General features: G+C 44.7%; 1 protein-coding gene across 1 annotated transcript; it reads left to right on the top strand.

Moving 5' to 3' along the window:
- The first annotated feature begins 450 nt into the window (after positions 1–450).
- On the top strand, positions 451–11,114 carry LOC120694035 (putative disease resistance protein RGA1). The gene is made up of 3 exons (XM_039977216.1): positions 451–624; positions 806–908; positions 9,958–11,114. Exons 1-3 carry the CDS (start codon positions 451–453, stop codon positions 11,112–11,114), a joined length of 1,434 nt encoding a protein of 477 aa, XP_039833150.1.
- The last annotated feature ends 3,926 nt before the right edge of the window (positions 11,115–15,040 follow it).

Genomic DNA, 15,040 nt, shown 5'->3' with positions numbered 1-15,040 from the left:
GCTGATTGAGGGTTATCCACAATTGAATCAATACAATTTGTCCTTTACTTTCGTCTCTCAAACCATAACCTGTTCCAAACCCTAACTATTGTTCTTCGCTCATCTCTACGGCGTTCTGAGTGGCCTGCTGATCTCAGAGCAACCATAGATACGCGAGCTCCGACGGGGTCGCTCCCGAGCTCGAGGTTTTAGGTCTTCACGGCATTCCCTGTAGAACCGGTCTAACTAGTCGCTTATACCGGTCTGTGCATAGTGAACCCGTTGGTGAAGGTCATGTCGACGATCCGCGCGTTGTAGCGCATCCTAGTGTATTTGGCGTAATTCTGTGTCAACACACTTTTTTGCGACTCCACTGGTGAAGATCTTGGTTGTCGAAAACCGATCTAACCTACCACAAAGAAGATGGGTTCCATCACCAACCTCGACAAAGACAACATCATCATAGCGACGATGGAGGAACTCACTGAAGAGGAGCACAAGTCTTACCTGGTCGCCGAGGAGCACTTCAAGGTGCGGTTCTTGATGGGCTTCAAGAAGAATCGGGGTGGCTTCGTCAAGAGGGTCGAAGAATTCGTCATGCCATCCTTCAAGCTGAGTAATAATCAGATTGAAGAGATCCCCAATGTAAGCAATGAACTCTCTGATTTACTTACGCAACTATCACTGATGCTCGATCAAAAAATTTCTGTTGCACAATTAACTGCGGGTGATATGCGCTTGCTTCCATGTCCGATGAAATAGATGCGTTGGAAAAGAATAAAAGTGTTGTGGCTAATTCTTATACATTGGGCGTTTTAAATCATAGCTCATCGGCTACGCCAACGCCTGCATCAGATACACACTTAGGCATGCCGCCGGGCTACTTTGTAGGGCAGACGCCGCCACCTTCATCGGTTTAGACAGAACCGGTCAGACCGGTCCAGGCTACCACGGTCAAACCGGTTAGACGACCGATCAGACTAGTGCGATGTTGCCTACTCCGTCTTCGCCTACGCCGCTCACATCGATTCCTAGTTCGGCTACCTATGGCCGAACCAATGAGTTGATGACCTACACACCCCCTCGTACTACAGCAGTGGGCAGTACACTGCAGGGATCCTGTCCCCATAATGGACTGATTCCTAATGCTACGCAAATGATGACATCTACCTATCCTAACTTGCATCGTCTTGCATCTGCATCACAAGCTTCGACCATCGGGAATTATCAAGCCGATTTCTCTAGATTTAAAGAGGATCTGGCTAACATGATTAAAACTAAGCTTGGGGTGGATATGGGTAATTCTCGTTTGTATCAAAAGCCGTATACTCCTGAATTTGATTTTATTTCTTATTCCGTTGGTTGCTGTGTTCCCGAGTTCATGAAGTTTAATGGTGATGATACTCATACTACTTGGGAGCACATAAGTCAATACATTCTGCAGTTGGGAGAAACTGGTTTCCATGATGCTTTATGTGTGCGTTTATTTTCTTTATCTTTAACTGGAACCGATTTCTCTTAGTTTTGTTCGCTTGCTCCAAATTCTATTCAAATATGGAACCAGTTAGAGCGTAGGTTTCCTGATCACTTTTTCAGTGGGGAAAATGAAGCTAAGTTGACAGATTTGACATCGGTTAGGCAAAGCCGTGATGAATCGGCCTCTGATTATTTCTGAGATTCAAGGATATAAAAAACCGATATTTTAATCTGACAGTTTCTGAGATTAAATCCTTTTCGGATTATGTTACTATGCATTCTTCAACCAAATTTGAAACTTGGGAAACATTATAAAATTTTGCATAGATGTTGGAACCCCTGGCCCTGGTCCTCCTAACATGAAGCAGCTTGTTAGAAATTAGGAGCCTTATTAGGTTTTGGTTGCCGACACCCGACAGAGACACATTATGCTAAGGTCTGATTGGGCTCTTTTTAACCATCAGAAAAACCTTCATCTTGTGTGGTTTGCAATTTGGATATCGTCCAAGCAATGTGGGAATAAAGATCAATCCTAGACTCAGCACACGCAATCTGGAAACCGCATCCCCTTCTTTTTCCTCAAAACATATAAAGTTGTTCTTTGCACAAAGAGGCAAGGATCTATTGTCACACCCTGAAATTGTTGGATTTCAGGATATGATTAAAAGGAAGAATAAAGCAATGATTTTCTCATAATTTTAAAATTTTCCCAACAATTATTATCTTTACAGGAAAATTAGTTCATTAAAATAATTGGTTGTTTTCTAAATTAGATAAGGTTGTTCTTCTTATCTTGCATTTATGCTGCTTTGCTTTGTTTCTTGTTTGCCTTCGGTTGAAGTTAAATTTCTAAATTTAAATTCAAGTGAATTTGTTTGCCCCCTTTTTATTTCAAAATCCCTTTTTCCTTTTTGCTCCCTCTCTTTCTTCTTTTAGCCCAAACCTCCCTTCCTTTCTCCTTTCGGCCAGCCCAGGTCCCCCCTCTCTTTTTTTCCTCTCCCCTTTTCTTTTTCCCTTCTCTCCTTCCCCAGCCCAGGACCGGTTGCTGGCCCAGCCCAGTAGTGTCGTCTTCATCCCCCGCGCGGCCCAACCCACTCGGCCCAACAGGCTGGCACGACCTGCCCCGCGCGCCCCTTCGCTCTCTCCTCTCCCCCTCGCTGCCAGGCGGGCCCCACCCATCGGGACCTTCCCCTCCCCCACGCCGGGCACGGACTTGAGCCCGAGTACGGCCACGCCGCGCGCCCCGCTCGGGTCCGACCCACACACCAAGGCTGCCCCCTCACACACTTAAATAGTGCCGCCCCGTGCCCTTGGACCCCATCGACCGAAGCCGCCGCTGCCCAAAAACCTAACCCTAGCGCCCGTCTCTCCGCCGCCTCCGTCGCGCTCGGGTGCGACGCCCCGCCGCCGCTCCAACCTCGCCAAGTGCCACCACCGGAGTTGCGCATCATGGTAACAAGCCTCGCCAACCCCTTTGACCTCTCTCTCTCTCTCTCTCTCTCGCCCTCTCACATGCGCATTTGCTCGCCGGAGCAAGCTCGCCACACACCGCCGTCGTGTGCCCGCTCCGCTCGCCAAGGCCCCGCGCCGAGCCTCCCATCGCCTTCGCCTTCGCCCTCTCGTTCTCCTTGTGCAAGCCGCGCTCAAAACAAGCCCCGGATGGCCGATTTTGGCCAAGTCCGGCGACTCCGCCGCCGCACGCGTTCGCCGCTGGTGTCCCTGTGGCGCCCGAGATGGCACCGATCCGCAAGCCGATCCGCCGAGCTGCCCGACGAAGCCGAGCCACCTGCCAAGCTGCAAGCCGCCCAGCCGAGACGCCCTAACTACTCTGAGTTGTTGGATCAAGATCCAACGTATTAGAACTGATCCAGCCGAGTCAATCCCTGCGTCATACTTGTCAACTTTGATATTTTTGCAAAATAGCCCCTCCAGTTTTCAATAATCAACCCTCAGTCTTGTCTAGTTCAAAAATATTTAAGAAATGATCCTTTATTTTCTGCTTTAGCCCTTGAGCTTTTCCAAAATAGAACCCGCCATCCAACAACCCTCTTTTTTCAAAATTGTGTTTTAGGTTTAATTAGGTTTTAGTCCTTGGTTTCTTCAAGTCTAGCCCCTGGAAGTTCAAATCTATCGAGGATAAGCCCCTGGAACCTTGTTTTGGCCGTATCTTGGTCGTTTTAACTCCATTTTCATCAATTCTTGCGCTCATGTGATCCGTACAACTTGTGCAGTAGCTTTATCATCTTGTTATCCTTTGCGAGCATAGTTTGTTGTGTCTTGCTAATCTTTTCTGTTAGCCCTCTAACTCTTTGGCTAATCACGTATAGGTCCCTGTAGCCTTGTTTCTTCCGTAGTTTCCACATTTTAGATCCATTTCAACCCGTTCTTATTGCGTTAGTCTTCTAATAGGCTAAGCTATTGTTTAGTAGTGTCTCTATGCCTGTTTTTAAATTAAACATAGATTTAATTTGAATAATATCCTCTCATCTAGCTTTTCTAATTAAAAGTTAATTAGATGTTTACCTCGGTTTTCATTTTTTTTTGAGCAAAAACCGTGGGGCAAGAGCCCCCCGGCAACATTAATTAAATAAGAGTTTTAGAGAACTTACATAAATGGTTTAACCAGAGGTTAGCCAGGAGAGAGGAGGAGAAAAGGAGTACAGAAAATCAGAGCTGGTAATTACAAAGCATCGAGCTATGAGCTTATGGAATCATGAAGAGAAGTCTTAATCCTACATAGATGACTACATACTTCCTTCTTGAAATCATTCTTCCAGGTAGACAGATTTGGAGCCTTCCCATTGAAAATGAGGGCGTTTCTTTCCTTCCAGATACACCATGCACCTATCATGACCACTTCCATGAAGAAAGGAAATGGGAAAGCTTGCTTAGCAGTAGAAAGCTTTTCAAAGATGTTGCCTGCATCGTTCCAGAAAATACCCAAGACAAACCATCTGCAGTTTGAGGAAGAGCATGAAATGAACAGGTGCTCAATGGTTTCCTCAGTGCCGTCATGACAAAGGGCACAATTATAGCCTTCCTCCAGAAATTTGCGTCTTCTCCTTAACATGTTTCTGGTGTTTAGCCTGTCATTCAACACCAACCAAGCAAAAAATTTAATTTTGGGAATACATTTGGATTTCCAGATCCAAATGACTACTGGGTGGGGAGCCACATTAGCAAAATGATGTTGGTAGTATTTGCTAGAAGAAAATCTCTGGTTTCCCCAAATGAAAGTCCACTCATCTTTAGTTCCATCCTGAACCTGTTGTAGCTGTTCCAGAACATGCTGAAGCTCTAAGAATTCGTTGTGTGCCTGCCTGGCCATGGGAATATTGAAACCTTCTAATTGATCTTCCAAAGTTCTGAATTTCCAGTAAGAAATAGTTGGAGATTTGGCAAACTGAAACAGATTTGGAAAGGAGTTGGAGTTAATTCATCCATCAACTAAATCTTCCCAGAAACCTATCGTGTCACCTTTCTTAGGGGTACAGAAAGCAATGCCCCTATACTTTACATGAAGCCTTAAGATATCCTTCCACCAGAACAAGCCTTTTTCTCTTGCAAGATGAGGGATAGCTTCCCTATAATATCTTTGCCAGATAAGTTTGACCCATTGCACGTTCTCTTTTTTGTAAAGTTTGTCTAATTGCTTGATCAATAGAGCCTCATTTTGAAGGCTGAGGTTGATGACTCCAAGTCCTCCCTTGCCTTTTGGTCTTTGAACTAAATTCCAAGCTGCTAGATTATAACCATTCTTCCTGAAATCACTTCCTCTCCATAGGCAGTTTTTCCTATGCTTATCAATAATTTCTATTACAGCAGCAGGAATTTTGAGAGAGCACATGTAGTAAGTTGGGAGGGAAGATAGAACTGAATTTACCAGCTGCAAACGTCCCGGTTTTCATAATTGATGTTAATATGCTTAACACTAACTTAAATGTGTTTTTTAAAAAAAATATTTGTTTAGTTCAACACGAATCATAAAGCTATGCATTTAGATGTTGTCACATGTTCTTTTTTAATTAATTGTTCAGTGGATCGCAAGGCAAGGCGCTGCGGCTAGACTGTGGACCGCGCATCGGTCCTGTCCAGGTAAGACGGGGCATCGTTCTGGCCGGGGAGCAGTGGCGTGTGATGTAGGGATGAAGCGGTGGCATGTGTCACCGGAGAGGGAGAAGAAGGCCACGGCATTCGCGCGGAGGCATGCTGCATGGTTCGCATCACGTCTAGAGGCCGTAGCGGCAGCCGCGGGATGACAATGACGATGGGAGCAGCAGCATTGAGGCAACGGCGAGTGTGCGGCGGCCCCGGAGACAGAGAAGGCGTGCTCCTGCGATGGTCTATGAAGAGCCGGAGTCCTGTATGTTAGGATGGGCGGCGATGTCGTAGGTTAGGGGGAGTCATGTTTAGGGGGAGATTTTTAGAATAAACACGCCATAGGTGTGTTTCTGGTGTGCCTACGTGTGTGTCTTGCTGTGCGCGTGTGTGTCGCGCTGTGCACGTGTCGAGCTCATTCGGCGAGCTTGGGTCCAGTAGGTTGGCAAGGTCATTGCCGTCCAGGTCTAGGTGCAGATTGTGCGGAAGTGCGCCAGTTGCTGTGTTGATCGAGTCTTTGAGTTGTTAGGAGTAGTGGCTGTAGGCGCCAGTCTGTGCGGAGAAGGCCGCCACGTCTGGAGCGAGCAAGCGGCTCCCTGGGCAAGGCTGAGCGGGTCCTACAGGAGTGAAGGATGTGGAGGAGAGCTCCTAATGCGTCCCCGGCCTACAAAAGTCCATGTACTTCGTGTGCTCCATAGTGTCGAGTTCAATGTAAAACAGAGAGGCCAAGATACAGGCTGTTCATCTTCTTCCTCGGTCCGCCGGCGTGTGCGAGAGCGTGAGCGAGCGAATCAGATTGAGAGTGAGCAGAACATGCGTTCCTGGGCAGTTACAACAGTCCCATCTCCTCTTCGCATGTCTGCGCTGGCGGGGCTAGCCTGGGCTGCTCTAGGGCTTGGGTGGCTAGATCCGGTGCCTGGTCAGCCAGATCCAGCACCCCCTGGTCGGGGGCAGCGATGGTGGTGTCGGCAATGGTGGGGGCGGCTACGCAGGCCTGGAGCGCCGGGTTCTCCATTCTCACGGCCGGGTCCGTTGGGCTAGGGGCGGCGCCCACGGTTGCGGGGATCACTCGCCCAACGGTGGCTGGCGGTGGCTAGCATTCTTAGCTGTGGGTACCAGGGTTAGCAAGGATGGCCGGCAATGGCTTCGCTGTACGGCAGTGTGCCGGTGCCCCTCTGGAAGGGTTCCTATGGGATGTCAGGAATTGACGACGGCAGAGACAGCAAGCTATGACCTGGGGTCTTGGCCTGATCATGTGTTGGGGGACATCTTGGACGAAAGCCTCGGCGATGGTGACACCCATGGGCGTTGCTTCCCCTATTGAGGGTGTCGTGTTTCTCCAGCACTGTCTTCCATGGGCAAAAGCCCGGTCCATGTCGGACAAGTGATAGTGGCGTCCCTAACATCATTCCCTTCCAGAAGGTGTCTCTTTTGAAGTTTGTCATGGCCACGACATCACCTTCGGTTGATGCTCTTCACTTCTCGGCGCCCGGTATGCATGTGGAGGGGGGACTTGCAGCATGAAGTCGGAGCTGCTATGTCAGTGGATGTGGCTCGGCAACGATGATATGAGGGGAACCCTCCTTTTTGGTTGACTAGACTATTTTAGAGGTCGTCAAAAGCAGGGGGCGGGCCAGAGGTTCAAAATTGGAAGTCAGAGCTGCTCTTCATATTGAGCTCGGCAATGATGACCTGTTGCGGCCTTTCGCTTCAGACCATCTGCCTGTCTTCGTTAGGATCATCTAGGGTCTGCCATGGGATGTTGCAAGACTCATGACAGTTTTGTGCTCTTCCACGTCATGTGGGTGAGTCAGCCTTTTGTGTGCCCTGTGTTGGTACCATGTTCGGCTACCCTTCTTGTACATACAATTCTTTCATCTGAACTGAGCGGCAGAGCTCCTGCCTTTATTTAAAAAATAAGAGATAGAATCACAGAAACACATAGTGAGTAATCATTCTTTGAGTGCGGTAACCTTATACACGAATAAATCAGCAATGAAATGATATCTCCCAAAAGTAAAAGGCAAATTTTGCTCACGGACACCGTTCAGTCATGGAATTGGCCAATGCACACCGCCAAAATGATAATTTGGCCAGTACCATTATGAAACGGTGGTTCTTTGCTGCTGGACACCGCATGCAATAAAATATTTATTTTCATGGTTCGGTAGAGAGAAAGACGCGTGAATAGACCACATTGCCCCTTGCAAGTCGTCTTCTACCTCTAGATTCCACACTTCTCTCTCCTCCATTCCCTCAGCTCTACACTGTGCATCGCCGCTCCTGTCCCCAGCCCCGCTTGCCCCACCGCACTCCCCACGGATGGTAGTAGGAACTAGCAGGCAACACACACCCCCATGAATACTAGCAGGAATGGGTCGAAGGTGTCACGAAGACGGGACATGAAGCCAGGGCACGAAGTCTCTGGAGTAACGTCCGTGTGGGGTGGGATGAGCCATTGCTGTCGGGCATCATCCGTGTGGGTGTGACGCGCTACTGCCAGGGTTGCTCCATCTATGTCCGAATCTGAAAAGGAACAGGGACCACCACCATTAGTAAGGGTAGGGGCATCATAGAGGTCGCAGCTGGTTGGATTCACGATCGAAGGCGACCATTGTCATCGCAAATGGTGCGTACGCCTTCGCTACCGCCGTTGGTGATGTCGAGGCCGCCGCTGCATGGGTAGCAGGTAGGGAGGCGCATCGTATTCAAATGCGCCGGCTGCTGCCGTCGATGGTGTGTCAGGCAGGGCGGGGGGGGGCACGAAGAAGTACAACTCCTGCTCGTCGATGTGTGCCAGGCCTGGGAGCTCCCAAGGGTCCTGGCGATACAGGTGCACCGTGGGGATGATGTCGATCTTGTTGAGCGACCTACTTTAGGTAGAACCCAAGCAGATGACGGATTTAACGGAAACCCTGGCAGTTCCAGCTCCGTTGTCGCTGCACCAGATGACGGTGGTGATGCGGCAGGCCATGGCTCCACCATGGATGAGTACCGAGTAAGTACATGTTGCTTGACCTTTGCTAGTTGCTTGATGGATCGATGGAGAATTGGAGACAAAGATGGAGATAAGAGAGAAAGGTGGAGTCTAGAGGTAGAAGATAACTTGGAAGGGCAATATGGTCTATGCACGCATCTTTCTCTCTCCCAAACCATAAAAATGAAAATTTTATTGCGTGTGGTGTCTAGCAGCAAAGAACCATGGCTTTATAATGGTACTGGGCAAATTGTCGATTGGGCGGTGTGTGTCGTCCAATTTCACAATTGAACGTTGTCTGTGAATAAAATTTCCTAGAGTAAAACTAAACTCAGGACTACTATTAAATGAAAATTTAATACCAAGTTCTATAGCCTTTTTTTTTGAAACACCATCTACAACTTTGAGCACTGACCTACTCAGTTCAGGAACATAAACGTCACCTTTAGTGTCATCTGTGTTAGAAATATAGAATATCAATAAGCCGAAACACTCTACAATGCCAACAACACTTTATCAGTTTACAAAACCGAAAACTTTGTTTTAAAAACTCGAGCAAGAAAGAAGAGAACAAAGAAGTTGGTGACATCTCCTTACTATAGTTCGTTTGAGGTCACATAATTTCGAAGAGTATGTGTTAACCCATACATAGCATGATATGCCTGGCTCCTCCTTGCCTGTATTTTATTTTGAAAGTGAACAGAGTGTGAAGTGGAGTAGCTTGGTATTACCATATAAGTAAAAAAACAAAGAGGTGGAGAGCAGCCATACCTGCAGGATGCTTTTTTGTTCAATAGATTCGGGCTGCCCACGAACTTGGCCCTCAAAGCGGTATCCATGAGGTGTGTTTGTGGGCTTCACCTGGCAACTTGGGCCATAAATTGTCCTAGACCCACAAACAAACCACAGAATCCTTGGTTTAGAAATAAAATATAGATTACAAAATGTGCAGCAAGTGAAATGATTAGAAGGTTAACTTTATTGGTACACAAAAATTTCACATGAACTTATTCTTGTTTGGCTGGACATTAGTTTTTTTTGTTTCAACTAACTTATTTCAAGTTCGAAGTTGAGTTTCTAAATTTTATACAACATAGGTATCATCATCAGTTGAGTTCATAAACAGTCTCTTAATTTGGTGTGAAATTGAATGGCTGAGTGTTTGTTGGGTGCCATTGCACTTGCTGTGCTTGTCATTATAGTGACCAACCAATATATTATAATTTATTTCTCAACAAACATGTAATATGTTTTCTTCTACAACTTGTTTTGTTCAGCCGTTGATATACCACAGGAATATATTCAAGTACTACAATACATAACAAAACACATGTACAACAAAATTTTATTTATGGTTTACCTTTTTCTCTTACAGATTAAGCTATTCTTTTAGTCCTACAATCCATTCCTGTTGCGGTTTACAATAGCTCACAAGATGAAGAAGGTAAAGGAAGTTTTAACCAACATAGAGAAAGAGGGTTGTGGGACCCTTGATCTGGTGCCCCAAGATACATCAATGTGGGCTGATGAGGTGGCTAGAAATCAAGCTACTATTTCACCCACCAATGGGGGCATCGACATTATTAGAATGGTAGGAAGGGATACTGAAAAGAAAAAGTTAATCAAATTACTGAAAAGTGAAGCTGATGAGGTTGTCTCAATCATTCCTATTGTTGGACTTGGTGGCCTGGGGAAGACAACACTAGCCCAATCAATTTTTTTTGATAGTAGAACCAAAACCTTTGATCTACGGGTATGGGTCTATGTGTCTAAGAAGTTTGATCTACAAAGAATTGGGGAAATAACCATATCAACAGTGAGTAGGAGTACCAGTATTGAGCCAAGCGAATGGTACATCACCCTAAAAGATGGCAATTTGCAGTCCATTACTGAAATGTTGAAAAGTATGCTCCCTACCAAAAAGTATTTGATTGTTCTTGATGATATGTGGGAGGAAGGTGTGGATAATTTGGAAAAACTAAAGCATATGCTGCAATATGGTAGGAAGGGAAGCAAGATCATATTAACTACACGAATGCAACATGTAGTGTATAAATTGGATATTGGTGCTCTAGCTAGTCAAGGAATAATCCGCCCTGTGCGCAAGAGTGACCAAATCAATTTAAGCATTTTATCAGATGATGACTGTTGGAATGTGATGCGACAAACACCATTCTGGCAAGATGAGGATCTATGTGGATTAGAAGCAATTGGTAGACAAATCGCCAAGAAGTGTGCAGGTCTACCACTACTAGCACGATCTCTTGGATTTTTGTTATCCCAACATAAGTCTACAGAGGCATGGGAAGATATAATGGACAAGAAGATTATTTTGGGTATGGAAGAAAATACTTTGTTGCAAGAGCCTTTGGAGCGCCTCATGTTGAGCTATTACTACATGCCGTTAAAGTTCAAGTTGTGCTTCACATATTGTGCAGTTTACGCCAAGGGCTTTACTATCGCTAGTGACAACCTCATCCAGCAATGGAGAGCCCTTGGATATATTCAATCAATCGTCGATGGCAAACACTGTGTCGACTATTTGTTGGGGATGTCTTTTCTTCAAATTTCCAAGACTTCTTAGGTCAGTAGAATAATCTCTTTTCCATCCTTTGATTCATTCTGCATGATACAATACTACCGATGTTAAACTCCAAGATTGTCAACAGATCTATGTTAGTACTTATTTAACAATAAATTGAGTGGCATGGTGGTCTTACCCACAGCTATCACTGCAATCCACATCCATGGAAATGCAATGAACACACGAACTATTTTGCCACTTCTCCATAGTATTTCAGTAAAAGAAAAGAAAGCATCATGAACTATATGAGCAGCTAATGTGCCAATCGCCCAAATTTTTTTGGGAATGTTAAGTTGGGATATTTACTTAATATAACTAACTAGAGTCATAATGACTGATTTTTATTGTTAAAAATTGACCAGCTATGGCTAAATTTTTGTTTACTTCATCGAATGGCGACTAATGAATCACAGAATTCTGAACATTCAGGCTATGAATCTTTTTTTATTTTCTGAATAGATGATTGTTTGTTAGTTAGAAAGAAAGACACTATCAGAAGGTAGAAGGAAATGATCACATTAATATTCTGATTGAAATGTTTAATTGTAACATGATGAAAGAATTAAAACAAATATACTCTAGTGATAACTCAAGAACCTCAAGCTCGTTTTGGAAACATAAAAACCCAAGAACCTCAATGGCAATGAGGACCCTAGCGAACAATATCTGAGATGGAAAGGAATGACCTTTTTCCCAAATATGTAGGAGGGGTGTGCAAGTTTGTAGTAAAAGAATTAAATGATCCTTAGTGCAACTTGGCTACAACCAGCACTAGGCTCAAGGAGCCAATCAGAATAAGGACTAGGTTAGAATTCGATGAAAAATTTGTTGGAGAAGAATTCGATGGTAGCAAAAAGATCCAAACAAGCTGGGACGTGTCTAAGAACTTTAGAAGAATCATACCATAATATATGTAAAAATACTACAAGATATAAATGAGAAAAATAAAACAATCATATTAAACAAAGCATTAAGGAAACATGAAAATGTTTTGTATACCCAAACCGAATGGATCATATAGAGAGGAAAAATAGGCACATAGACAAAAGCCCCCACATGCTATTGTGGGTGTCTATTTGGTATGCGATGTATATCGGAGTTGTTTGGTTTATGCCCTGCCGCCACACCCTTGGCTTGGCAAGCATCTTAGCTCTAAGCGCTCAAAATCAAACGCCTAGGGGAGCTTATTGGTTTATGCAAGTTTGTCTCAAGGCAAAGCAAATAAGCCCTATGAGTGAAGGATGGAGAAAAAAATGCTGTAGTGCTGCTGGCTTAGGGGACGACAAGAGCAACAGTGGATGAAATTTTTGGGAGAATCAGAGCGGGACAGGTGGAGTGAAAATATTGGGTGAAAACTTGTTGGTATCCATTTTTTTCTTGAGATTCTCTAAAAGTGGAAATTGAAATCCAATTTAAGCATCTTGGGGTCTATCAGGATCAGTGCAAAATTGTTTTTTTTTCTTGAATGATGCAGGAGAGCTAAGAAAAAGCTAAAATAGCTCAAGGCTAGAGTCACCCATCCTAAGCAGAACGCGGACACACCTAGATAGCAAAAAGATCTGAGAAGATCGATGCTAGTATTATTATTTTGTGAAATTCACTCAAGGTTTAACAGCCTGGAGTAAGAATTAGCTCGTTCATTACCATCAAGATAATCTTTCTCGCTACTAACAGTAGTAGAAACTGATCTGTCTGCAGAATGCTCCAGAGGATGCTGAAGGTCCCATCAAGGTGACGATGCATGATTTGGTTAATGATCTTGCAACGATAATACTTGGCCAACAGTTAATTGCTCTAAATGATCCCAAAGAATTGACTCAGAACAGCCTTGAGAAGAATTATTGCCGACATATGCAGTTTATCAATTATCAGAAGCAGTCTATTGATTGGAAAAAAATTCCAAGTAAAATTAGATCTCTCCACTTTACAGAGTGCGACAGATTGCAGCTTCAAGATAAGTCATTCTCTAAATGCAAGTATTTGCGTGTCTTGGACATAAGTGAATGTTCCATCCAAGGGAAATCTGTCCCCAGCAACATATCGTTGCCATCTTCCATTCATCAACTGATGCTGCTAAGGTACCTCGATGCCTCGGGCTTGCCAATTACATCACTTCCGAAATCCTTGCATAAACTTCAGAATATGCAGACACTAATTCTGTCTAACTGCGCACTTGAAACCTTGCCTAATAATATTGGTAGCCTTCTTAACCTTTGTTATTTGGACCTATCTGGCAATAGCATCCTTAATAAGTTACCCGTGTCATTTGGGGAGCTCTCTGCACTCTGGTTCCTCAACCTATCAGCATGCTCTAAATTTTATGAGCTACCTGAGTCAGTTGGCAATCTTATTTCTTTACGTCATCTAGACATGTCAGGCTGTAATGTGCTCCAAAAGCTCCCTGACAAGTTTGGTACCCTTCCTAACCTCTTGTTCCTAAACTTGTCCAGCTGTTCGAAACTAGTTAAACAGCCTGACAGTATTAACATCAAGTCTTTAGAGCATCTAAACCTATCAAGTTGCCACCAACTACAAGGCCTACCAAACAATTTTGGCAATCTTGAAAATCTCATGTTCTTAAACCTCTCTGACTGCTACAATGCACATATGTTACCAGAGTCCTTTTGCCGACTTAAGCATCTAAAAGACCTAGATCTTTCAGACTGTCATGATCTAATAGAGCTCCCTAAATGCTTTGGTAATCTTTCTGAGCTTCATTCTCTGAATCTAACAAGCTGTTCTAAGCTGCAATCATTGCCCGAGTCATTTGGTGGTCTGTCAAAGTTGAAGCACCTTGATTTGTCATATTGTATAAGGCTTGAAAATCTGCCATCGTCATTTCGTAGCTTGAAGCTTCAAGTACTGTACATGTGGAATCTCCATGAGTTGCCAGAGGGTATTAGCAACATGACTAGTCTCATCAAGTTTGAAGTCCACTCAGTAAAGGGGTGGGATATAGATTTCTTTGGAACTCCTTCCATTTTGAGGCTGCCTTACAGGGTAGTAGAACATAGTGTACATGAAGTGCACGAGGTGGGTTATGGGCCACATAGCAGTATAGTGAGCATTGGGAAATTGGCAAGTCAACACCTACAGATTAATCACCTTGAGAAAGTCAAGCATTCGGAAGATGCGGAGAGAGCTAAACTGGGAGATAATGCTGACCTCCAGAAGCTATGCCTTTCCTGGGGTCATGAAGATATGACAGAGAACAAGAGAGATGCAGAGGTGTCGGAGAACCTTATTCCTCCTCGGACTCTAGAAGGATTCACACTAAGAGGTTACATGGGCGCAAACTTCCCTAAATGGATGCTTGAGATCTCCTATGTTCCGTATCTCACCAGTATCAAACTCATGAATTTAGCATGTGATGCTGTTCCTCAACTTGGGATGCTGCCCAATCTCAGGCTGTTGCTTATCATCCTAATTCCCAACATCATGAAGATCAGAAAGGAATTCTATGGAGAGAAAGGAGCATGCAAAAGGTTGCGAGTTATTCAATTATACGGATTGAAGAACATGGAGGAGTGCTGGACAACACGGTCAGGTGAAGAAGGTGATGATTTCTTAATCCCTAATTTGCACATGTTGGATATATGGGACTGCCCAAAGTTGAAGTTCCTGCCGTATCCCCCCAAAAGTATGTATTGGGACTTGAGCGACGGCGATGAGGTGCTACCACCAATGCATGAGTTTGGGAGGCTTTCATCTTCCACTCTTCCTTTTGAAGCCAAAATCAGAAGCAAAAGTTTTACTACTGACAAGTGGGATCGACTTCAGCACCTTGCCACCCTCGAGGAATTGAGTGTCACTAGTTTCCACAGCTCATTAGCCTCCTTCCCAGAGGCCACTCCATGTTGCCCCTCTCTCAGAAGACTACATTTGATGCTACCCAGCCTGGAGATACTACCGGAAAGGCTGGGGCA

Source organism: Panicum virgatum, unplaced genomic scaffold (genome assembly GCF_016808335.1).
Source record: "Panicum virgatum strain AP13 unplaced genomic scaffold, P.virgatum_v5 scaffold_1806, whole genome shotgun sequence".
Taxonomy (NCBI): Eukaryota; Viridiplantae; Streptophyta; class Magnoliopsida; order Poales; family Poaceae; genus Panicum; species Panicum virgatum.
This window is presented reverse-complemented; position numbering and strand designations above follow the sequence as displayed.

Coding starts and splice junctions, on each gene's coding strand:
- LOC120694035 (XM_039977216.1), top strand. CDS start 451: ATGGAGGAACTCACTGAAGAGGAGCACAAGTCTTACCTGGTCGCCGAG. Junction 625..805: donor AGATTGAAGAGATCCCCAAT/GTAAGCAATGAA, acceptor TTTAAATCATAG/CTCATCGGCTACGCCAACGC. Junction 909..9,957: donor CATCGGTTTAGACAGAACCG/GTCAGACCGGTC, acceptor GGTTTACAATAG/CTCACAAGATGAAGAAGGTA.